This window comes from Maylandia zebra, linkage group LG10 (genome assembly GCF_041146795.1).
Source record: "Maylandia zebra isolate NMK-2024a linkage group LG10, Mzebra_GT3a, whole genome shotgun sequence".
Taxonomy (NCBI): domain Eukaryota; kingdom Metazoa; phylum Chordata; class Actinopteri; order Cichliformes; family Cichlidae; genus Maylandia; species Maylandia zebra.
Genome location: NC_135176.1, coordinates 21,902,435 through 21,928,183, shown reverse-complemented (window position 1 = coordinate 21,928,183; position 25,749 = coordinate 21,902,435). Strand labels below are relative to the sequence as shown.

Here is a 25,749-nt window from a genome sequence, read left to right as displayed (position 1 = left end):
ATAGATATAGATATATGTCTATATATATACATACAGTAACTGAAGTTTGGTGCAATAATAGATGTGCTTTGAACTTGGATTTCTTGCAGTGACTGTCATTTATTTGGTTATATGCGTGGTCTCCAGGGAATAACACTCCTTTCGTATTAAGCTCTTCCCCCACTGAGCATCCTTCCTTACGCAGACCTCTGCTCCCTTTTAATTTTCCCTGCTTCCAACCCTTTGAACCAAACGTTGGTTCATTCATTAATATTTATTTCCCTTTACATCACTTTGATGGTGGAGCCTTTTAAATGTTTAATTTGGTTCAGGGCCATTAAACAGTAATGCTGGAGTCTTTTAATTCTAATGTACACATTATGCCACAGACTGAACACAAGCTGTGTGGACATAGCCTCTATACTCTGCATCACTGTGGCCAACTGTTTTTGCCTCAAGTCCATCATATATTGATGTTGGTCAGAACCAGTAGGAAGCACATTTGAATACACTGGATAGTTCTTTAAGACCATTTGCAAATGAGAGCAAGTAACCTTGTAAAAGGTGCTTAATGGTGTGAAGAGGAGTATATTAAATAAAAGTGTTAGTGAAAAGCTAAGACTAATGAGAAATTTAAAACAAAATATAAAATGAAATCAAGTGTGAAAAAAACAGTCTAGTCTGGATTCGAGCCTTCTGGTTGTAAGTCATGTGATTATGCCACCCACCATACCTCAACTCTTCATATTTTGCCTCCAAGGTGCAATAGTCCTCCAAGGCTTCTGACACATTGGCTGCTTTTTCAATCATTTTCATTTCAGTCCTTGTGCCGGAGCACTTTCAGAGGAATGTTTGTTTGATAAGCCATTTAACATTCACAAGCATGAAAAGTCATCTAATTCAAGGGTTGAACCAACATTGTGTCTACACATAACAGACAACTTAGCAAAGAATCGATTCAAACTTTGTCTTTACGCACTTTGTTACTAGCAGAACAACAACTTGGCACATCTGAGGGTGGTGTACAGTGTGTTCCTACAAATGTGAGGAAACCAGATAAGTAGATGGCCAAAAACTACAGCAGGTGAACAGTATCTGAAAATCATGACCCTAAGACATAGGAGGAAAGAAATATCGGCAAGACCTGAAACAGAACCTGGGAGCTGCAAATGTCTCTTTAGTTGATTCATCTACTGTCAAAGAAGCCTCATCGAAAATGGTTTTAGAGGAAAGATGTGCTGTAAAGAAGCAGGGGAGAAAAGGTAGAGGTATGCCAAATTACACAAGAACTGGACTGAAAATTCAGGCACCATCTTATCTTAATGACCTTGTAGTACCATATCACCCTATTAGAGCACTTCGCTCTCGCACTGCAGGCCTACTTGTTGTTCCTAGAGTATTTAAAAGTTTTCAGGCCCCTCTTCTGTGGAACCAGCTTCCATTTTGGATTCGGGAGACAGACACTATCTCTACTTTCAAGATTAGACTTAAATCTTTCCTTTTTGCTAAAGCATATAGTTAGGGCTGGACCAGGTGACCCTGGATTCTCCCTTAGTTATGCTGCAATAGACGTAGGCTGCCGGGGATTCCCATGATGCATTGAGTTTTTCCTTTCCAGTCACCTTTCTCACTCACTATGTGTTAACAGACCTCTCTGCATTGAATCATATCTGTTATTAACCTCTGTCTCTCTTCCACAGCATGTCTTTTATCCTGTCTTCCTTCTCTCACCCCAACCGGTCGCAGCAGATGGCCGCCCCTCCCTGAGCCTGGTTCTGCCGGACGTTTCTTCCTGTTAAAAGGGAGTTTTTCCTTCCCACTGTCGCCAAAGTGCTTGCTCATAGGGGGTCGTATGATTGTTGGGTTTTTCTCTGTATCTATGAAGCGCCTTGAGGCAACTTTTGTTGTGATTTGGTGCTATATAAATAAAATTGAATTGAATTGAATTGAATTGAATTGAATTGAATTGAATTGAAAATTAGTGGCCACGTGTCTTTTTTTTTTTCTTTTTCTTTTTTTTTTTTTTTGCCTGTCCCGTTTGGCTCTTTTGCCATCAGAATTGTTGTCTAAAGGCAAACAAAGATGCCCAACGGATTTACTTTACCAAATTGACCATCCCAGCCTTGCCGTAATGGTCCATTTGATTCACCTTTTATTGTTTATTTTATTTTCACTTACTGAATACGGGACAGACTTGACTGGGGGAAAGAAGGGGAGAAAGAAAGAGGGAAAGAGAAACAGCTGAGAAGAGGGACGGGGGAGAAGGGCAAAAGACAAAAACCAACAGAATGAGCAGAAAAAAAATGCATATATCAATCACCTGGGTCACCTGCTGAGAAAGAAAAAAGAAAACAAGCAGAAGAGAACAAGAGTAATAGAATAAACAACATCACAATGATATATGGGAATATGACAGTAAATACTAAATATTAAACATTATTGTGCAGCACATAAGATCAACAGAACACAGTGTGCTTTGAGGTAGGAGCCAAAAAGGGTGTAGTTTGTGGGTGTGATCACCCGTGTGTACACCTGTGAGCATGGACGCGCTTGTTTTTTGTTTTTTAAAAGGTTCCTTCATGTAATGATCTGCTAGAGGGTGTGGGGGGCCACAGCCCCGTCCTCCAGGGCATGAAGCAGGTATGGAGGAGATCAAAACTCCAGACATCCAGAGGCCCCCAGAACACAAGAGACCATGGAAGACCAACAGAGGGGCAGCCGCGCCACTGTCCCAGAAAGAGCTGATGAGAGTCCCAGATGAGGGCTCACTCAGCAGCCGCGGAGCAGAAGCCAGGGGGAGTTGCAGTGAGCTCCGCCGGCAGCCAGCCGCGCCTGAGTGACCGAGCCCCAGGCCGAGAGGCCGGGGGCACCCCACCTCCGAAGTGGCCCGAGCGAGCCCCAGGCTCCAGGCCCCGATGAGCGGCCGCCAAGGAGTGAGCCGGTGTGTACCTGGACGCCCATCCCCGGACACAAAGAACCACCAACGCACCGATGTCTGAGGGGGTCCGCCACTGGCAGGGGAAGTGGTGGTAGGGGGAGATAGGCCTCCAAACCTTGGAGGGCCTGAGATGTCCCCAGAGAGGTGGCGCCTGACACCCAACCTGACATATAGACACAGAAATACAGGCACACACAGATACAAACATCCATTCCCCCCCTCATGCTCTCATATACACTTACTCCACACTCAACCAAGGTGGAGACAGACATAAAGAGACGCTGTACACACGATCACACTCCCCAAGCGTACTCTACAAACCGGGTCTAGGTACCCTTGCCCCTGGAGGGGGGAACTGCACCCAGACCCAGGTGGTGTTACCCTTTTCCCTGCGGTGGGGGGAGGCAGACCGCCCCGACTCCGCAGCAGCAGGAAGGCCCCACACTCCAGACCGCAGTCGGACGGCCAACTCCTCCTCCTAGCCCCCCCGCTCCAGCAGGTCGCAGAGAATGGGGGTGAGAGAAGACTCCAAACCTCCCTCCACCCGCTCATTGTAGTGTTGATGCATGTGTGTTCTAAGGTGCATTTAAAACCCAGGAGGGCATGGAGCTACCTGCCAGAGAGCAGCAGGTAAGCGCATAGTCCCTCCTGTTAGCCCTCAATGTCTACGTGTATTTAAAATTGAGAGGTGGGCAACGACGCCAGGGGTGGGGTGTACACCCTGATGGTACTTTGGATTCCGTGTATCGTGCCCACCCCCAAGATCCTATATGTATGTGTAATGAGAGTGTGAGTAATGTGAATGTCTAAGTTGTGGGATAAAATTGAGGCAGAGGCAGCCAGAAGGGGACAGAGGGGGGGGTAGCCTCCTCTGCACCCTGGTGACATACCCCTACTCCAAGGTCCTGCATGTGTGGGTGGTTGTGGTTGTGAGTGGCCACATGTCTTATGGAGTGATAAATCCAAATGTGAAATTTTTGGTTCAAATTCTCCTCAATATGTATCCAGAAGGTCAGGAGAGAGCATTCACAGCTTAGTGGAGGCTGTCTGAAACAGCATTTCAGCCAGTTGTGTTAGGGATCGTCAAAACTGATGGAATTATGAATGCATAAAAGAACCATCAGATTTTGATCCACTATGCAAAACCACCTCGGATTGGCAACGGCTTCATTTGTCAGCATGACAATGATACCAGATACACTGCCAATGCATTAAACATGCACCTGGATAGAAATACACACAATGGAACACTATCAGTGAGCAAAATTCCCCATAACATAAAGTTGAAGACATATAAGGCTTCCAAGTTTGGTTTGTGCTGCATTGCTCTCCTCACTTGTCTGCCTTTATACTGAAATGGAGGTCTTGTTAGACCACATCAAACACATGTCCCAGCTCTCTGTTATCCCCACTCACACTCATTTCCATGTCTCTCTAACTGTTGGGCTCAGTTCTTTCCTACTAATGCATCCCCATCTCTTTTTACTTTGTAGTCCAACACATGACACCGACATCAATAGAGGTCCTTTAAAGAAATTACATTAAGTAAAATACTGCTCAGAGGGAAGGCAAGAAAGGAGCATCTCACAGGAGGTTTATATATAACACACGTAAAGAATCACAATCAAGTAGTCACACAGTGTTACACAACCTGTGAAATGTGTTGTATAATGTGTCTGGTTGCTTTGGAGGAGCTTTGAAAAGTCATTTCAATAATGTTGTAAGATGTAGGAGTCATGACGCCTGACAAAAGATGTCATCATGTTACATTATGGAAAGTTTAAGACCCAATTTTTTGGAGCTTGAGCTTCAATGGTTTCGACTGTGCTTTTTAAACGTGTCTCTGCAAGTTACTGCACCACTGGAGTACTCGCTTTAAAAGTCTGCTGTGTTTATTCATAAACTTTAGAGACTTTTCAAAGAGCTCTACTTGCAGGGCAAGCGGTGAAAACATGTTATGGATTCTCTTTGACTTCTGTCTGCAGCAGGAAACCTTTATGTCTTTATTTATATTTTGCAGGTGATCAATGTTTTGGAAAGGAATGATTTAGCTTTGAAAAACCATAACCATCACTTACGCTTCTGTTGGACCACATGTGTTTTATGACCCGCTGAAAGTCTCAGCTGGCCTGTGCGAATGAAATCTGTATCCAGTAACTGGATGCAGGAGGTGATCTGGTGGGACTCCAAAAAGATGACACAGTTACAGCAAAATCAATGAAGTCTTTAATGAGCTGCAGTTTGAATGAAACAACACATCTGTTAGAAAGTTATATCTATAAAATTCAAATGATTTGTGTAATTACTTCCAATCATTTCACTGTGTGAAATAAACTTACAAATCATCTGATTGATTTTCATTCATGCAGGCCTAAATAAATCTACATGTTTGCAGTTCGTGTGAGGATTTATGCTACCCTGCTTATTAAATGTTTCTTTTTAAAGGGACAGCATACACAGGGTTTCACAGCCTTTTTTTCTTCCCCTCAACTAACCCAGGAAAGCTAAATAAAAATGTAGAGATTACATTAAAATGTTGCCCAGTAACAGCTTATGCAGATATAAGTCAGGTTCAAACCCGTTCACTTTTTATTCACAATTTAAAGTTGAGTTTGAAGATCTTTTAGTATTATGTTTACTTATTATAGGCTCAACATATACACTATATACACATCAATTAAAACTGATATCCAACCCTTCATCCAAAAACACATTATCCTCCAAAAGATTTTTTTAAGTCATTCAAAATTCACTTTGAATGACTTTTAAAATCTATTAAATACAGTAGATGGTATTTTCTTCCTTCATTCTCATTTACCAGCTCTGTGAGTGAATGAATGATAACAGAAGCAAGCTGAAAAAAAGCTGAGGCAGGAATCAATTTAGCGTGGACGAGAGCTGTTAAAGTGCTGTTAGAGGCCACAACACTGTCCACCCATACATCACTTGACAGTATGTGCAGGGTGTGTTTTAAGCTGAGGGTAAGTACTAACAATGTACAGCATACTTTGCTCAGTAACTGTACAACAAGCAAGATTTAACATGCCAAGTTACAAAATTCTATTAGCACTTAAACCGACAACTCCGAGAAAACAAACAATATTAATGCTGGATTAACCTCCGAATATGAAATAGTAATTTTAACATTAAGCAATAAAACAGAGAAATATCCTGTAGGCAAAGTGGTTAGTAAATCTAATAAAGCAGTTGTCTGCTTAAAACTGTACACATAAGCCATTCCAACAATAAAAAGACGTTGTATAAAGATCTAATAAAGTCAGCTATAAAATAATTCTGAAGAATGGGGGTAAAATCCCATCTCATTCATGTAGACACAATGTATCACAGATAAAGTGCACTACGGTGTAATTACTGGAGTAAGCTACGCAGCTGGAACAGACAACATGCATTTTGTTACATCTGTCGATGAATTTTCTCGCAGAAAACAACATAATCCTGATATTACAACTAACCCCACACAGTCTAGCAGCTCAAATTATATTTTCACTGCCAGATTCGACAGTTTTTTAAATATTCTAACTAAAGTTTTATATAATATATGCAAGCAGAAAACAGTAGCTGTGTTATTTTGAGTGGAAGATGTTTATTTTGTTGGTTTTTTGGCAGGTGAAAAATATGGTTATCTCACAGCTGTGGCTCGTTGCTTCGTGTCTTTTCAGTTCATGGTCATTCAGCGTGATTTTGTCACAGAGCAGGTATTCAGGTGTGCGTGCAGACGATACAGTTGTGTATCTGTCTGATGGAACATTTTCATATTCAAAGCTGTTGCGGTACAGATAGTGTTTGACTTAAATACCAGGGGGAGGTTTAGACACATATTTCAGTAATTTCCCTCATGCGAGCCACAGATATGCTTTTCTACGTATCAGTACAGCTGTTTGTACAGGCAGCATAATAAGATGCATTTTACTATACAGGTCTTAGCATGACCTCAAGCATAATTTCATACTTCCCATCTATTTATCCAGCATATATAAATAGTTGAAAATGCATTGTGATGATTGAAGCTCCTACAGTACTGTTTCTGTTTCTTCTTCAAAAAGCTTTCTATTGACACGGGATGAAAGTCAAACTTGAAACAGTCCCTGTATAATGATGAGGTGTGTAGTCAAGGTGGTGGGTGCCTTCAGTTGTAGTTTATACACTTTGGTGCCTTTGTTGTGGTTCATTGCGTAGTTGGCTGCAGCTAGATCAAACACCTGGTGGTGGCTGTGGTGGTGGAGTTTCAGGGTGACCGGCTTCTCCGAGTGTGTTACCCTAGTCGTCCTTGAATTCCAAACTCTGAATTGCAGTTTTTCATTCACCCATTGGCCGGTGTTACTCAACAAAACTCATCAAAAGTTATGAATTATATAATGCTCAGTCATTTTAAAATGTAATTTAATCACTCTCTGGAGAAAGTAAGTCGTTACAACATAAAACCCGAGGCTACACTCGCGTACGTTGACATAAATATCTGTAATAATGATGATAGACATATGGGTTTTCTTTTAGCCTTTAACTTTGAAGACTGGCCTAAGCAGACTTCAGTCCAATGACTATTGTGTTTCTACTATAGAAGCATGTATAGGTAGAAATGGAGGCTACAATGCTACAAGCCTGAGAGCTCATCACCTGTAGAAAATCTGGCTGTTGGGCTGGGGTCAACATAAACTCTGCTTTAGTATCATTCCTCACCAGCATCGTCGCAGTCAGAACTCATTCAGTTGAAGACTGTTTGCAGACCGAGTCAACCACATTTCCATTTTATCACCATCTGGACACACCAGAGTGGTTTTGAACGTCACAAATCTGTTCCCCATGTTTTAGGCCATTTCAAGGGCAACAAGATTGCAGACATTTGCAATAATTTGGGTCATCAATAGTTTTATAATGGAGTTGTTTCTGTCCTGAATGCTGTTTGCACTCAAATTGTAGACCATTGTTGAGAGATACGTTTTCAATTCAATTCAATTTTATTTACATAGTGGCAAATCAAAACAACAGTTAACTCAAGACGCTTTATATTGTAAGGTGAAGATCCTACAATAACAGAGAGAAAACCCCATAAATCGGTTGGTGACAGTGGGGAGGAAAAACTCCCTTTTAACCAGGCTCAGGGAGGGGCACCCATCTACTGCGACCAATTGGGGTTGAACTTTTTAACATGTTACACCCAATATTGCCATTCGCACATGCAATGCAAAGCCCTTTACAGTACTGCAATAAGTTTTATAAAATGCTTTATATTTAGTATATTTTTCATTTTTTACTTCTTGCACCAGCAGCAACAAGTGAATTAAGCTCACAAAGTATTTAGTACTCTGAAGCTTTGCCTTTGCCGTGCACTTCAACAAAACAACCTTAAAATCGAATCAACCTAACATGAGTCATTCAAACAAAAAGGACGACACCGTTATCTAATCAGTTTAAGCTCAGGGTGGAGAACAGAGGATTTCTGAAGCAAAGTTATGCTGATGTTATAAGTAAGTTTATTTTACAAAGGGGTGGAGGACCAGACACTAACTCAACAGCTGCTGAAGGAAGCTTCTGGTCTGGAACAGTCCTCTGTTTAATGAATTTGCTTTGCTGTGTTTCTATGACTGACAGTAAAATATTACAGTAATAAAACATGACTGCTGTTTGTTTTCTTAATACTGACTTTATCTTTGAGAGACTCCAAGATGATAAAAAGATGCAGGCGAAACAGATGTTAGCATAAACTGACTTTAGTGTGATAATTAGGATCCTGATTGTTGGGGCAGGCATTATTGCACAGCTGTTAACAAAACAACTTGTCTTCATTTAAAAATCGGTTGAATAACAATTATTTGATATGTTGAAGTAAATAAAGAAGAAAGGTCTGCTTACTGTAGATTTCAGTATTTTCTAAGTGTGTGTGTCCATCACTACATTAATGAGCACCTTCCAGGCAGGTTGCTGTGATGAGGAGGTGCTCTCCTTTCCACAGAGATGAGAAATGATGGTGGCAGCCCAAAGTCTAATTATAAAGTGGGTCTAACAAACCAGCCGTTCATATGTCTCTCACAGCTTAATACCTCAGAGGAGGCAAGACAGATTTTTCCTGTAATTTTCATTCTTTGTCTTCTGTGCGTTTTGCTTCCTCAGAAATGTCGGAATGCCGCGTGCCTCCCTCCTCCACCTACACAGTAGCCGCTGCAGCTCCCTCAGTCACTCCCCGAGAAGAAATAGCATCAATAAACAGTTGTCATGGTTTTCAACTCCACCAACAAGACTTGGTGAAATGCTGTTTAATCTATTCTTTAAAATACACGTGGGAGGATGTTTGTGCATTGTGTATTCTGAGTAGTGAGAATGCCTTCAGACATTCATCAAGAGTAAAACATTGTAGTTCCCCAGGGGTCAAAAAGACTTTCTAAACATAGTTTAATCATAGGAAAGAACAAAAATAATTAGAATACAGTTTAGTCCTTCTGTGCTGACAACTCAGTGTGACTGAAACTAAAATGCCTTGATACTTAAGTCTCTGACCCAGCAAACATGCCCATGCAGGCCCAAACCCCTGTTTATAGGGATGCTCACACTTGCAGATGATTAAGACCATATGGTTAGCAGCACCTGGCTGCTACTTGATTTTTTTTATTCCTAGTCCAGCAGTGAGTATCGTAGGTTTTGCACAAAGTTCAGTAAAAACTTTATTTTGTAAGTTTTCTTCACCAAACTATCAGAAAATTGATAAAATACTCAGAGTTGGTAGAGTTTTACTATTGAAACTGATACTCAAAGTTGGCTACACAAATAGAAAGATGTAGCTTTAGATTGTGGCCCCCCGAGCCTGTATAAAAATGATTTGGTTGGTTCTTAACTGAGCTCAAATGTGAGTGTTTTGTTTTTTTTCCCAGCCCTGAATATTTCACGTGGGTATCAAATGTACTTCAGAAATTGTGAAGACTCAAAAATAAGATATAAAATAATTACGATTTAAAAAGCAGCAAATTTCAATCCTGTCTGGCCCTGCAGCATAGACGATTTTCCTAGTACGAAGGTAAAGCTTTGCATGGCTTCACTGGATGCGCTAAAGTGAATGTACAAGAAAAATCACTTGACTTTGTGGGATCAGGTGGGGACTGGTCACTGATTTGACTGATTTAATATGGAACGAATTTTGGAATAAATTCAAAAATCAGCCTCCTGACATGTTCACATTCTGATATTAAACTGGAGCAACATCATCAAATTCAGAGCCCCTTCTGTTTTCTTTTCTTTCTTTTTTTTTTTCTTTTACCGCACAGCTTGTTTCTTTTTTGGTGTGGATGTACAAATTTTTCCAGGTTTTATATACCCCATTAAATGCCCATTATTACTGGGTAATTATTCCCATAGTAGTGCAAGTTAGCAAACTTTGGTTCCCTATACTGGTTATCATTTCATCCATTGTAATCACCAACAAACATCTAGCCAGCTATGTAGCCTAGAATGTCCTTAAGTGACCAGCCGTCGACTGCAAAACAATGTGAGATGAGCGAATCACTTCCTGTGGGTACGCAGCCTGCCTGACCCTCACTATGGTTGCAAACGTCATGCAGGTTTCTGTTTAAATAAACTCAATGACAACAAGGAAAGCCACTAAACAAATATGCGGTGAAGTCAGGCTTCTGAAAGAGGAACTAAGAGGAGAAAAATTCACAAGACAAGTGGAGCAGATAAAAGTAGAAACTACTTTCAGCTCCTAAGGTTTCGCCACCCCAACTGTAGAGGAGAGACACTTGAATAACATAGCCTAGCTAGGAGAGCAGCCTAGCATGTCCAGGTGAGTCGACATGTTTAGCAGAGCATAGTTACCAACCAACCTAACCAATCCAGGGTAATGATTTAACAGTCATTTTATTGGACTGCTTTTCAAGTTGGTGTCACATTATTTATAACAATAATGGCAATGAGCTCTGTGAATTTCTTGCCCAGGGCAATGGCGACTCTAGAATCGCCACTGGCCTGTAAATTTTACGACAATCCAAATTGGTGAACTGACTGACATACAAATGCTACTTTCCCAGGAGCTTTGCTGCTTACATGGCTAGAAAGTCATGAGATTCTACTTCGAAAGAGCTGTGCCTCACATTTTCGGGGTTGTGAATGAGTGCAGTCGACTCCTTATATAAGATGATGAGGCGAAGCAAGCAGATGAGAAACAGTTGGAGGGGTTTGTGGTGCAGCATGAAAACTCAGCAGCTGCAATTCCTCCTTCACTTCGGCGAAATTAGATCAGAAGGCATTTTGATATTTCGAAATGGATGTACAGCTGCTTTCATAAACCCAAAGTACATTATGCATAGAAGTTGCGTGGGGGTGCAACAATGCAGATATCATATATGAATGGATCATTCTGATCGCACGGTTTTATTGTTTAGGGTACTTTATAAAATTGCTAATAATTCCCATAATGAACACAATTGTTCTGCCTAATCTCCACTGAATTCTAGATAACTGTAAAGAATGCCCTTGCAGGTACTACTACATAATGATATGTACAGTGGTGGACAATTAGCTGTGCAATAATGATTATTATACAGTGGGTGGTTTCAGCCAAGCAATCTTGAGCCATAAATTTTAATTTGTTTAATGCCTGAAGTAAACCCGCACTCAATACAGATCACACCAACATTTAATTCTTCACCCGAGGTGCTATGCAACAGAAAAAAAAACGATTTAAATGGAAATTTGCTTATTCCATTTTAACTTGCATGAGACTAGTGATTAGAATTTAATTTTAAAGTTAACTGGCATTCAACAAAGGGTTCCACAAGCGCCTCAGCCAGTCAGAAAGAGACTGGAACCAAGTCACTCACACTGAAATTATTCAAATGAGTGAGCGTGATGCTTGATTTGTCTGATTAGGTAAACCTAAATAAACTGCTCTCACTGAGTAAATCATTGACTCTTTGCTTTCAGATTTACCAGCGAGATGCACTTGAGAGTTAAGGACGCGACAATCAAAATATAAAAGGTAAAATAAAATCCACGGCTGGCACTCCAGTCACAGAATCTAATGCCGAGAGAGAGACACAGAGCAAACACAAACTAAACTGAGCACACATGCTAAAATGAAAAGGTTTGAGCTGGATCAAGGTTGTTTTAACATAAGCCTAAAAGGTGAAAGGCACCAGAAGAATCGGGGATAGAAAACTCATACTTCAACAATGAAAGCTATTGAGTTTCCAGAAATTCCTAGGCGACCGCTGCTCTGCTTCCAAGATGATTTTATTATATAATATTTTCCTCTCTTTGTACTCAAGAGAGCTTTTGTTCACTATCCCTTTTCACTTAAAGCAGCGCAGCCTCTGTGAACCCACACTGCCCCCTATTGATCAAAACCAGCCCCGGCATCAACACTTGGTGCTCTGTGATGAATAACAAAACTGCTTTCTGTGAAGCAACTTTCTCCTCTAACTTTCACGCTTACCTCTGTAAAAGGACAAAGTGAGAGCCCACCGGAGGACATAATAGTAAAGACTAGATAATATGCAAGTTCAAACAGAAAACTTGTATGCACTCTGCAAAAGTATTCTGCATAAAACTGCACTCTGGTTATACTGCAGTGGGAGTGCACGGAAACAGCTCTGCACAATTTATTTATCAGTCAAGATGCTTGACTCATTTGCATATGCTGAGTTCCTGCATATATTTATGTAGCAATAATAGAAAAGACGGTGACTCAGTCTCTAGTGATTACCTCCTGCTTTTTTTTTTTCCTTTTTGAGCAACAAAATTAACGATCGTCACTCAAAGAAAAGAGATTCTATTTGCCGTCTTTGGATTTAAGAAGACACGGACAGGTGATGTAACCTTCCACTGTTTTATTTCCGTCCATTATGTCTCATCAGACACACTGACTGTACAAAGTAATGGGACAACCTGCCACCTCTCCATTAAACAGCCCATGAAATTGATTGAGCTGGCCTCAATGTTATTACCTCGATGTTTTCCATCTTCAGCGTACAACCTTTAATAAAGGCGTAAAGGCAGGGGAGAAAGTAACACAGTGGGGTTTTTTTATTATTCAGATGGAGATGATGGTCAGGCTGTCTTCAACCCTTTCTTCTCTAACGCTTCTCTAACTATATGAAGTATTGCCCTCTTGAAGTTATGCATTAAAGCTGGGGTGAAACCGTACATCAGAGAGCCAATGACAGTAAGGTGCTCCGGAGGAGGAACAAAGAAAGGAATGTACTTTTATTAAAAAAGGTTCATGGAATGGGTGTTCAGTTCGGCATTTGATCTTCGTATCACAGAGATGATGAAGAAAATGAAAGAAAACATGACTGAGGTTAATGAAAATCAGCTGAATGGTGAGACTGCTTGGAACACCTATGAGCTGGCCTCTGTCTCCCCCCAGTGGTGGAGGGAAAATGCAGCGATGTTTGATGGCTCAAGTTAATTTTATGTCAGCTGGCAGGAAGTAAGCCTATTTGCCTTTAGTGATTCCAGCAGCATTTCGATGGCCAGCTTCCATTTACCCTTCTCGTATCTGCACTATGAAAAGTCGATGAATAAGTGCAGAATACACAGTCTGGTCTATTTTACTGGAAGCATTAAATATTCGGCTTGAACTGCTTTACTGTACGCATGTGCACTATGGGAAGTGTTCTATAGATTAATAGTACAGTCAGACTTTGAATACATTCTGCAGCAGAGCAAAATGTCAGATGTTAGCGTTTAAACATCATTAATGCACATTTTTCCTCTTGAAGATCTTATTTAACTAACGCCTCTTGTTTTTGTTATGTCATATAACTTCAATTAAAGTGAAATGAACATATAATGATGTTGAGATTATGGACTTATATGACATCAATATTCATAATAAGTCATAAAATATGTCATCAAAGGATTAACCGGGTCCATTTATGAGCAAACCATTAAACATGAGACTAACGTTGGTTAAAAAGCTAGTTAAAAAGCTGACTGAGGCCTGTAATAGACTGGGGACCTGTCCAGAGTATACCCTGCCTCTCACCCTGGTATACCCAGCCCCAGGTGGAAAAAAGTGGACGACATTATAACAAACAAATCAAATATTTTCTTGTTTAAGCCTCTCAAATGTGAAGATTTTATACTTTTATCACCTTTATGTCTCTGTAAATTTTATATGCTTTAACCTTGCTGTCCTACCAATAACACCTTGAGTTCTTGGCATTGAGATGGACTTCATATGGACCAAATGATCACCTCGGTCACTAGGTGGATAAAAACAATTTGTTTTTATTAATATGATTTCCATTCCTATCTTCCACAATCTCAGTATTACTTTTTCCTCTCTTTTTTTACTTTACCTCACATTTATGTTTTATTTTCTTCACTCTTTATCACTGTGGTATATATAAAGGACTATTTTTCCACTATCTCATAGTACAAGGCCCTTACTATGCATCTGTGGCACTTTACTTATTTTAGAATACACTGTTTTTATTTTTTATCCTGCTGCTGTAACACAATAGTTTTCCTTGTGGGATCAATAAAGCATGAAAAATCCTATCCCTTCAACATTTATGAGTGCAATGAATAACATAAAACATGACGTTGAAGACATAATGTCAGCAAACCAACAAGCCCAGGATGACAGCACTAGAAGGGGGTACTGTGAACCATGCTAGAAAGCTAACGTTCGCTGCTTATCACTAATCCCAAAGAACAGTTGAGGCCAGTGTGAAGGTAATTAGATTTGTAGGTACTGAACTTTAAATGTTAAGGGATTATAAAATGTTTTGCAATTCATTCTCAAGAGGACATTTATGTCTTCACTTAAAGGCAAAAAAAAATCAGAGTACCACCAAGGTCAGTATAATTCAGCCTCTGGAGGCTCTGTCTGGGTCGTGCATTCATTAGTTTTTAAGAGATTTTACTTTGGAACAAAATATTGGCCTTAGTAACAACAGTCTGGTTATATACTTAAAACTCATGGTATGAAACTACTGCAGGATGAGATCTGATAATCAGTGATCAATTATTTTCTCATTATCAGCCGCTGTCTGATAACAGCTGTCATCTATGGGGACTTTTTTTTGTACATTATGTCCAAAAAGGGAATTCCCAAAAATCTGGGCATGCCTATGTGAGCTGTAATGTGGAGGTGACGTTGCTCTAGAGGGGCCTCAAAAAGATCAGCCATCTCAGTTTGGCCCCAGCAGTGATCAAAGTCAGAGATCAGATGTGACTTTAGGCATATAATGTGCTCAGCCAAGTGCACAAAGCCTTCCTGACAGGACAGAGATGGCTCGGCGTTGACAATGATTTACGGTGTGGTGTGGAGCATTCTTCGCCTACGAGGGTAGACAGGAGACATAGGAGGTCTGGAGACGCACTGTAAATTCTTGTTAAACTGATCAGAGCAGACAGCACTCAGAGCAGACAGCACCGAAACATCAAGCTAAACATGTAGAGTCTCCTCTGCTTCCCACTTAAGATCCAAGAAGCTGAAGCCAGCGTACCCCTGAGGCTCTGTAAGTGTTTTCAACTCTTGTACAAGCACTCCGGCTTAACTCCCTTGTGATTTAAGATAAGATAAGATAAGATAGAACTTTATTAATCCCTCGGGTGGGTTCCTCTGGGAAATTCGACTTCCAAAAAGCACAGCAACGACCGAAGTTACAGTTACAGAATTGTTATATATATATATATATATACACACACACACATATATAAATACAGAGACAAATATAAATAAAATATACAAAGGGGATAAATAGAATAAATAGGAATAAAAAATAAAAATACAAGTGAATTGCACATTTCAAGTATTGAGTCTATTGCACTGTTGACTATTTACAAAAAGTATTGCACAAGGTATTGTACAGTGAGGTTGTACATACGTTCCGTTAAATAAAACTGTGTTAAAGGCAAAAAAAATATTTTACTGGGTTACTCAGATAGCCTAAGGTAAATACTGATGTGGTCTAGGGGAAAAAAATTGTCACTTGACAATTTGGGATTATTGGGTAAATCTAATCTATTTTATTTATTTATTTATGAAGTGAATCTATAGTCTGTTGCAAGAAACAGGAAAATAAATAAGCACAGATATTTTTTAAAGTCCATCTAGAAATGATTTTCACATGCCCGAAAGAAATTATTGGCTCTTTTATATGCAGGCTGTTAAAAAAAAAGACACCTCCTTCCAGACAGGTCTTTAAAAAAAAGTAATAAAGTGCAAAAGTTCAAGCAGTCTGAAACTGTGAAATCAAGTGAGTGTCACAAGTTATGTGAAGTGATTAAAGCTCCATTGTTCGCTTACTGAGCTGTGACCGATGAAGGGTAAAGGAAAGGAATTTTGCACAAAAGAAATTAAACTTCATTAGTTTGACATCGATTCCTGAATTTACATATTAACTTGGCTAATACAAGAAACAAACCTTTTGAAACAAACCTTGCAAAAAATCAGTCAGGCATCATGTTTTAGTAACTTAACAAGTGTTAAAAAGGAGTTCAAGCCCATATCAGCTGATAGTTTAGCTGATTCATATAGAGCCTATGATATTTACGCTGCTGTAGCCAGCCTATAGTTAGTATGCATTTGCAAGCCTCTTTGCAACCCTCCTCCATGCTTAAATCTGTCCTATCTGTTCTTGCTGATGCATGCTCTTTTACCTTTCTCCAGTCTTATGTCCTCTATGAATTAATGTGAAACAATGCTGGAGGTCCAAGAAAGGAGATAAAAAGAAAAACTGATTTTAAATATCATTTTCTACGTAGTGCAGAGGTTTATTTTGCTGCCTTGACCAGTTTTACATGCAAAACTATGATAAAACACAAAGTGTCCAATCAAGAGAAGCACTGAAAAAGAATGGTAGCTTTCAGATTCTAGGAAGTGAAGATAATTGGGTAAATAAAGAGAATTACACCATATGAGGGAGATATAAAAAAGTACTGATATGTGCATCCCCAGAATATATGTGTGCATAACCTCTAGATCTTTGCACAAACTCAAACTAGTCTCAGTTTAAACATTCAGAGAATGAGGACAAGCAAGAGATATATGAGACAAACACCTGACTTGATACACTACATACTGTGTTCACTCTGCTAGTTACACTCTGTCAACATGCAGATATGCTGCTTGCTGTGACTGTTGTTTCTTATCAACATTCCTGTCTTGACCTTGGTTCAGACACATTGGTCAACTTTGAGACGACTGAGAGGAGAATACAAACACTTGCTGCCCGTGGTTTGTTGACTAGTGTAAGGTAAGGTTTGCCTGGTGTATAAACAGACAGAGAAGGTCTAACGCTTCATTTCTGAGGTTTTCCTGACAGGAACCACAAGCACAGAAGCAGTCAGGAAACTGTGAGACACAAATGTGTTCTCTCCTAGAGCCGTTGTGTTGTTTGATTTTCTCTAAATGTGAGTGTAATTTTACCTCATGTTTGAAATATTCCTTTTATGACTCTATCTTGGGAGAGTGTGCTTATGTGATGGAGGAGAAAACTGGCAGACCAACAAAGATATAAGTATATAAGAATAGCATGATTTTAGGGTTTAGTTTTAGTTTACTAAAACTTTACTTTAACTAGCTGGAGACACCAACAGACTAAATAAACAGAACAGGAAGGCTGACTCTGTAATTGACTGTTGGTTGGTGTTTGTAGTGATTTTTGGTAGTTGTCATTGGTAGTTGTAGTGGTTGGTTGTTGTAGTTGGTTGCTGGTTGTTTATTGTTAGTTGTTATTATTGTTGGTTTCTGCTGTTCGTCAGTTGTTATTGATGGTGATTGATGCCAGCTGTTGCTGTTGGTTGTTGGTATTGTATCATTATTCAACTGCTGAAATAAAAGAATTTGTGAAATAGGGGATTTTGTGTTTTCCATCAAATTGTATTGTAGTTGTATCTAAATGATTTAAACAGTTAGCTGTTAAAAATGTATTAAAGTTTCATTTGAAGATCAGTCTGAAGGCAGAAAGGCTGCTGATACAAGTGTTAAATAAAGATAACTGCAGCACAGCCTCTCACAGTACCATTAGTTATTGGCTAAAAAACAGATTTTAAATTTAACCTGTCATTAAACACAGGTGTTTGCCTTTATGGCAGCTGAACGTAGCAACAGAGTAGCAAATAAAAAGAATGACATGTGGCTGGTTAAACGCTGAAGTGCGTTTAAACAATAACTTAAAGCACATAGCAAGTATTTTATTTCTTCATGTGAGGGCAAGCACTACTTCAAACTGCTTGTCAGGGTTTCATATCAAACGTAGGCTGCTGGATTAAAGAACCAAGCAACAAAAACACCTTTTACTGTTTTCAGTGTTTGGTGTCGTGGTTTTTGTTGCACTGCATCTTAATTTCACTTTTCTAAAGGCCACACAAGGTAATCTTCCTGTTCAGAGACATCACTCCCAGATCTGACTAAATGGGAGCAAAAGGGTCAGAAAACAGTCACTCCAAATAATAGTCTTATCATCCATCCATGGTTGGGAGACTGTATGAAATGCATCTTGGGTGCAATTAATCAAATTCTGCTGCCAGTGGTGACACATTGATGAATGCTCCCATGTTTTTACTGGTTAAAGACAAAGGTGGAAACAAAAGAAGCACATTTCTGTGTGATTTCTTACTGTCACACAAACAAAACATACATCTTTATACTTCTAGAGACTCTGAGAACCTTGTGTTGATTTATTCAGACATTTTTTGTTTCTTATTAAGTGCTTGTTTTACTGTAAAAAGCCCCACATAGGTGTGATTCATCATAACCGGATAAAACTAGAGGTGAGCTTTCATGAATTCTTATAATCAAGTATTCTGCAGATTCTGAGGGCGACTGAGGTAAACAACCTGCTGTAAAAATAAAAATGCTTTATTGAGCAATACTTAGTATGGATTGCAACATCCTGCGGTGTTGCAATACCAACGATGGGGTTTCATTTGTTTTTCTGAGGTTGGCAAAAAAAAAAAATACCTGCATTCAGGCTATCGCATGCAGCATATCCGCGCAAGTTGCATAGAAAGTCAAGTTGTTGTTTTTCTATGTTTTCCTGCTATGGTGCATGATACGGTAATAATATGTGTGTGTATATACATTCTTGAGCACCTTTATGCATCTAAATCAAACTCTTGAATTTGTTTTAAATACAAGTGCATTCCTAAATAGACTGCTCAAAAAATAAAACAACATTTTCAAAAAAAAACAATGGGGAAAAAATTACCATGCTGGATATGAACTGGGTCGGGAAAGAAAGGATGCCACATCATTGGACAGAAATGAAAATTATCAGTCTGTAGAGGGCAGAGGTCATCCTGTTCCTCCTTGCACAAAAGAGCAGATATCAGGCGTGCTGATGGGTTAAGGAATGCCTTCCATGGTCTTCTCATAGAGTAACTGCCTGTCTCCTGGAATCTCCTCCATGCTCTTGAGACTGTGCTGGGAGACAGCAAACATTCTGGCAATGGCACGTAATGACGTGGCATCCTGGAGGAGCTGGACTATCTGTGCAATCTCTGTAGGATCACATCATACTACCAGTAATGATACTGACCCTAGTCAAATGCAAAAGTAGTGAAAAAAACACAACAAAAACGTCAGCAGCCGCCAAGTCTAAAAGCATTTCTGTTTTTGGTGGCTATCTCTTTGTTGCCCCTTTAGTGCACCTGTTGTTAATTTCATTGACACTAAAGCAGCTGAAACTAACAACCCCCTCTGCTACTAACTGCCCAGATCAATATGCCAGAAGTTTAACTGACTTGATGCTGTACTTTGAATAAATGTTCCTTTAATTTTTTGAGCAGTGTATTTATGTTGAAAGGCATAGCATAGCAGTCAGTATACACTAAAGCATGTATATATTTGTAATATCATTGGCTAAGCCATCTTTTCATTTGGATGCATACCAAATAAGGCTTCCATCTTCCATATATAGTATTTTTGTGTATTAAAAGTTGCATAGGCTTTAAAAACAATCCAGTGATGGCTGGGCTCTGTGTTTTTGATACAGAGAGATCAAATTCAGCTCTACTATATGGTGGTCCACTGCCTATCAAGCTAATACTTGATAGGCAAGCTAATACTGCTGCCAATGCTGTTCGTAGAAGTGGTTTATGTTTAAGATCGCAATTTCAGACTCTCCTCCATTAGGCTAAAACAGCTAAACTATAAGCTCAGACAGCACCAGATTAAACAGTGTTAAACTCAGCTAATGGCCCCTGTTGACCACCCCCAACACGTTGCCTCTATGCACACAACTTCAAAGCAAACAGTAAGACTACGCATGTCTACAGAGCTGATATAAAACCTGTAGCTAGTTCGCCAGAGTAATGCGATTGAGGGAAATTACAATTCTAGATGCACATTTCTCTCCGTGGTACATGAACTAACATTCATTTCAGCCATCACAAAATGTTAAATGCTACAGAGAACTGCAGGTTTCGGGCTTGTGGAAAGAATTTCAGGCAGATTCGATTTCAGGTTTACAGATTAAGAATGCAGGAGTAGTCCTAAAGGTAAACAGTGTCTTAGCGGTACATTATCCACAGTATTACCAAAGAAAACTTAACACAAAGAAATTACCACATCAAGACTGCTGCACACTAAACTTAATGTTTGTTGTTCAGGTGAACTTTGATGTCAGTGAGAGAAAGGTTAACAAAACTCTTCTTCTTCATCTGGCTGCTCTCTTTAGGGGTCAACCATCTCACCCAATCGCTAGTGTCCTCCTCCTTCTCGCCACTTCTCTATGGTCTTCCTCTTTTCCTCCTGCCTGGCAGCTCCATATTCAGCACCTCTGCCTGACCTGAGACAAAAAGGCAAGACATATGGGTGCACCATCTAAGACAGATAAAAGGGGGCACAACCACTAAGAGACTTAAAGACATATTATTATTATTTTTTTTTAAATAGATTAGTAAATGAACTGGAAGACAGTTAAGGGAAGCTAAAATTGGGATGACATGCTCTGGTTGGTTGCATCAGATTAAAATCTAGCTGCAGTGTTTTGCACCAGTTGTGGGCGAACAATACATCGTAGCAGGTCTCACCACCATAATATAAACCTTCCCTTTTAATCTTACTGCTAACCTTCTCTTGCAAATCAGCCCTGAGACTCTCCAGCCACACCACTGTCAAACTAAAGATTTCCCCTTACTTGCAGGCATACATATTACACGTGTGCTTTCTATCCCACAACTATACAAAAGATCTACCTGAAAAGGTCCATCTATCCATTTTCACACACTGAGACCTCCTTGTCTTTATCTTGCTGGCCACCTCCTCCACCTCATCCAGGAGGGGGGACACCAAGGTGTCCCACAGTCTGCCAAGAGAGAGGTCTTCCCTGAGGCCTGTCCTCAGTAGGACATGCCTGAAACACCTCACCTAGGAGGCATCTTAAACAGGTCCCTGAACCACCTCATCAAACTGAAAAGGTCCAATTGTAAAATCAGACACAGCCACAGAGTTGTGCGGCTGCAGGATCTCACAGCCCTGTGGGGAATGAGCTGTATCAAAGGACTTTGGAGGGGAGGGGAGGGGAAAGAAAAGGGACAGGACCAGGAATCTAGCATCCCAGCAGTGAGAAGAGGGATGGATGGGACTCAAATACCCTGCGCAAATGGAAATATTTTTCAGGTAGAAAGGGCAGCTGCTGTTCATCCTTCTGCCTCTGTGCAGGAATGATTCCCACACAGGATAAACCGAGAGCAGCTCCTTATATTTCAGCAAACACCATCACTTTCTTGCTGCACACAGCACAAATCTTCCATTTCCAGAGCTCGCTCGCCCATTTTGTGTGACGGGTCCCGTATGTCTGACCCACTAACACATTTCCGTTTATCAGGCGGCGTTACGTCACGCCAGTGGGCGGAGTCTAGTCGTTCAAAACACAGCCTGCCTTCAAATCCTCCCAGATTTTTTTACGATTCCCACCTTTTTTTATTTTAAATTTTGCTCTCATTTTACAGCCTCCCTCAGCTTTTTCGGTACTCGGCGCCTTTTTTACTTTTTAAAATTTTTATCTGCTCTTCGTATATAATGCGGTGGATCTCCGTGTATTCTTTCCGACCTGGTTTTTCTTCCGAGATTGACTTCACGAACAGCATCATCCTCTGTTGTTTGTTTTCTGGATGCTTTCGATGGATATGGATTAATTTAAAAGCCGTATAAATGCACCTGCCGTCGGAGAGACACTCGGCTTTTAAAATCGCAGAGGTAAGACTGTGCGAGAGCTAAAGCGGAGGGTTAACGGGAACAAATGTTTTTGTTTGCAGCAGCAGCAACTGTGCAAGAGGCTGCAGGAGCAGCTGCGGGGCATTATCCCGCCTGGAGCCCGTCTGCGTTGTGCTGCACGTACTGCACATCAGAACAAAGTCCATACTTTCAAATGATTTTGAATTTGCATTTTGTCAGCAGTGTGGAAGTCTGGGGAAATGGCGTTATTGTTGTCGAGCAGACTTGAGCGCGCAGTTCATTTCCTGCTTCGCTTCTTTTTCTGAGTAGAGCAGATTGTTTACCAAAGCAGACTAAAAATCGCCGCTGCAAATTTCGGTTTCGAGCCAATACCAAGTGAGCGCAGGCCCAGTGTTACCGACACTGATGCTTTAACCTTCTGTAGGCAATCTCAAAAGTACATCTCAGTTTTTCTGCGTGATGAAGAAATGCCCCTGTAGTAAAAGAAATCCATCTGTAAACACGACTCTCAGGGTTTAAACTGTAAGAAATGAATGTGTAAAATTACAGATTAAACTCTGGTAGCTTGTTGCCCAGACTTCCCTCTAATTATAAAACTTTCTTTTTCTTACTATGAAACAATTTTTAAAAAAACAAATTCTAAAGTAGAAGCAGAAAAACAGGAAATTTTGTTATTTAATAGTTGTAATTAAACATGTAATGTGACCCCACTGCTGAGGTCTTTATTAGGAAAACCTATATATCCTATGAAAATACTGCATTAAATAGCGGCATTTAGACAAATGTGTCCTTTCTGATTAATAGGAGAAATATATTGAACTTGGGGGGTAGAAACAAGGTCAAGTATCAATCCAATACCAATACTAGCATTACTGTCGATACTTGGATCGATTGACTCATCTCTACTGTGGATCGTGGAAATCACATTTTTGCACAAAACTGGTTTGTATTTAAAGAAGCTGCTCAAATTGCTGTTTCTACGAAACGTTTCATCTCCCTGAACTTTACTAAGCTGCTATCATTTTTCTTCTATTAATTAAATTAATAGAAGAAAAAGAATGTGATAGCTTCTTGTCTCACCCAACCCTCCCCCCCACCATCAGGTGTGTGTGCCCTGGGTGCAGCCTGGCCTGTGCTGTGGATGTGATGAAGAACCCAGGAGCCGCGGAGAGCCGTCGGCTGGACGGCCTGCTGGAGGCCGCTCTGGTCCGAGAGGCTCGCCTCTGGAAGGTACCAGTCTTCAAGAATGGATGCATCCAGGTGAGCCCATAGTTGTTAGGGGATGCATAAATGTAGGGTGTCATTTTTGCATTTTCAACTTGAGTAAAGGTGTTTTTTAATGTTTATAAAGCACAGACATTTTATAGGCAGCTCAAACCTTTTTTATGATATAAAAAATGGAATGATGCCAACAGGAAAATCAATTTTGATTCGGTCAGTAAAAGGAGCCATTCTTATGACAGGAACCAATAAATCTCTTCATCTCAAAGTAGTTCAGCTGGTATTATAGAAAGGCAGCCTGTCATCTGGTTTTTATGTTGCTGTCATTGTACCTCTTAAAGCAATAACCACAGCAGAAAACCTTACAGGTTCTGGTTCGCGCCTGGTTGCATTTTATTCTTTCATCTAAAATGTAGTTCTTTGCACATGTAAATCATTAATCTGTTTTATCCTTTGTCCGCTCAGGGCGCTGACATCTCTTCATCCCAACACCAAGAAATGATCCTTTGGCTTGGAGAAATGAACAGGCTCTTTCGTTTCTGTCCAGAGACCTTTGCACTGGGAGTGTGTGTCCTCAACCGTCTGCTGTCTACTGTGAAGGTAGACAACAACACGTGATGGTGGTGGTGTCCGGCTTTTGTTTTGGTTTACAGCTTAATTTGCCCAGTAACTAAGGTTTACACTTTAGAATAATAGATTCTGTAGTTCTAAATTAAACTGTTCAAAGTTGCATTGCGCACATTTCACAGCTAATATTCTGTATGCACACCCTGTTAGTTTATCCAGTGCTGCAGGAACAAAGAGGTGAGAGCGAGGCAGATCTTTACTGTTGCAACATATCATGTACTTAAAAGTTATCAGTTGTGATGTTTGATTTAATTTCCGCAGGTCTTTCTTCATGGAGGCAAACTAAACAAATCCTTTTGTGTTTTATAGGCTCAAACAAAGTACCTGAAATGCATCGCTTTTACCTCACTGGTTCTGGCTGCCAAAATCAACGAGGAAGATGAGGTAAGAGCAAGCTTTAAGCTGCAATGCAAAAAGGAAACCAAGAGTTTAAGGCTCAGTCACAGTAGAGTAAAATTGGAGGGCAGCCTCCTTGCGACTGTGGGGGGGAAATCAGTGGTTGCCAGGTGACTGCAGTGAATTTATGTACTCTGATTATTGGGTTGGGTTTTTTTTTTTTTTTTTTTTTTCACACAACTACTTGAGCGTGTGATATCCTCACCCTCCACATTGGATTGCAAGGTGATTGCACAGGTTGCCTGATGTGAGGCAACCTGTCTCCAGACAATCATGGTGTGACTCGGACTCACTGCAATCACTCTCAGACTGACTGTTAAACTGATTTATAAACGTCCAGATTTCCAAAACCTTGCAATCAATCTGATACAGTCTACGAAAATTACTGCAACTCCTCTGCAACACATCTCTTTTCAGCAGGAGACTAGTTAACTGTATGTATTCTGGTAATATTCTGGCAGCAACTACGTCACTATTTATGGAATTTTCAAAACTGAGGTTCTGACTGGACACTTAATTTAGCAAGTAGATGGCAACAGAATTGGATGTTCACCGATTTATCAGTTAATTGCAATGTTAATACAAACTGTATGTAGTTGCCAACCAGTTGCAAACTGATTGCAGACTGACTCCGACTTATTGCAGTTTCAAGGCAAAGGCGACAAAATCACAAGTTTGTTGCACATGATCACTAATAATGATTTTTAAAAATAGAAATAAATAAAAAAATAAACACCTCCGACTTCAGTGCATTTTTCAAAACATTGTTTATTAATTTCCCTTTTTGTCTGTGTGTGTTTAACAGGTTATAGGCTCTGTTAAAGGCCTGGTTGTGCAGAGTGGATGCAACTTTTCAACAGCGGAGATTCTTCGCATGGAGAGGATCATTCTAGACAAGCTGCACTGGGACTTGTACACCGCAACACCCATCGACTTCGTTCACATAGTAAGAGAGAATTCAGCAGATTGACAAGCAGACAGAATTTTTTATTTTTTTTTTCTTTCTTTTTTGTAATCTGGACCTGAACTCGAAATGCTTCATGAATTCAGCTCCTGGTCTTGCATAAAAACACACGTGGTACAAAAGCGCACATAAAACTGTCATGCTTGCATCATGTTTGCTTCAAGATGGCATTCACAAACCCTCACACCTTCACCTCCCCCTAAAGAAAAGAATTGGTCCTTGTAGTGATTGTGCATTTATTTGATATGACTCAATGTGGCTACAGTTATCTATATTAATATAACAAACTCCATTCAGTTGATAAAGAAATCCTGGATTTCACTAAAAGCATATCTGGAAAGCTGGATTGTGTTTTTCTTCATGCCACTGTTTTAGAAATCAGATTTGATTTCTTTATTTTTAATGAGCAAAAATTCCAAATATTTTGTTTTTCAGGTTCTTAAATGCAGATTTTAAATAAATCCTCCAAAGATTTAA

At 40.1% G+C, this 25,749-nt stretch overlaps 1 protein-coding gene across 1 annotated transcript; it reads left to right on the top strand.

Moving 5' to 3' along the window:
• Positions 1-21,731: 21,731 nt before the first annotated feature.
• Positions 21,732-25,749, top strand: ccni2 (cyclin I family, member 2). Its single transcript, XM_012918885.3, has 5 exons — positions 21,732-22,085; positions 23,168-23,324; positions 23,751-23,885; positions 24,222-24,296; positions 25,114-25,749. Exons 2-5 carry the CDS (start codon positions 23,211-23,213, stop codon positions 25,276-25,278), a joined length of 489 nt encoding a protein of 162 aa, XP_012774339.1. The 5' UTR covers positions 21,732-22,085; positions 23,168-23,210; the 3' UTR covers positions 25,279-25,749.

Coding starts and splice junctions, on each gene's coding strand:
- ccni2 (XM_012918885.3), top strand. CDS start 23,211: ATGAAGAACCCAGGAGCCGCGGAGAGCCGTCGGCTGGACGGCCTGCTG. Junction 23,325..23,750: donor TCAAGAATGGATGCATCCAG/GTGAGCCCATAG, acceptor TTGTCCGCTCAG/GGCGCTGACATCTCTTCATC. Junction 24,297..25,113: donor AAATCAACGAGGAAGATGAG/GTAAGAGCAAGC, acceptor TGTGTTTAACAG/GTTATAGGCTCTGTTAAAGG.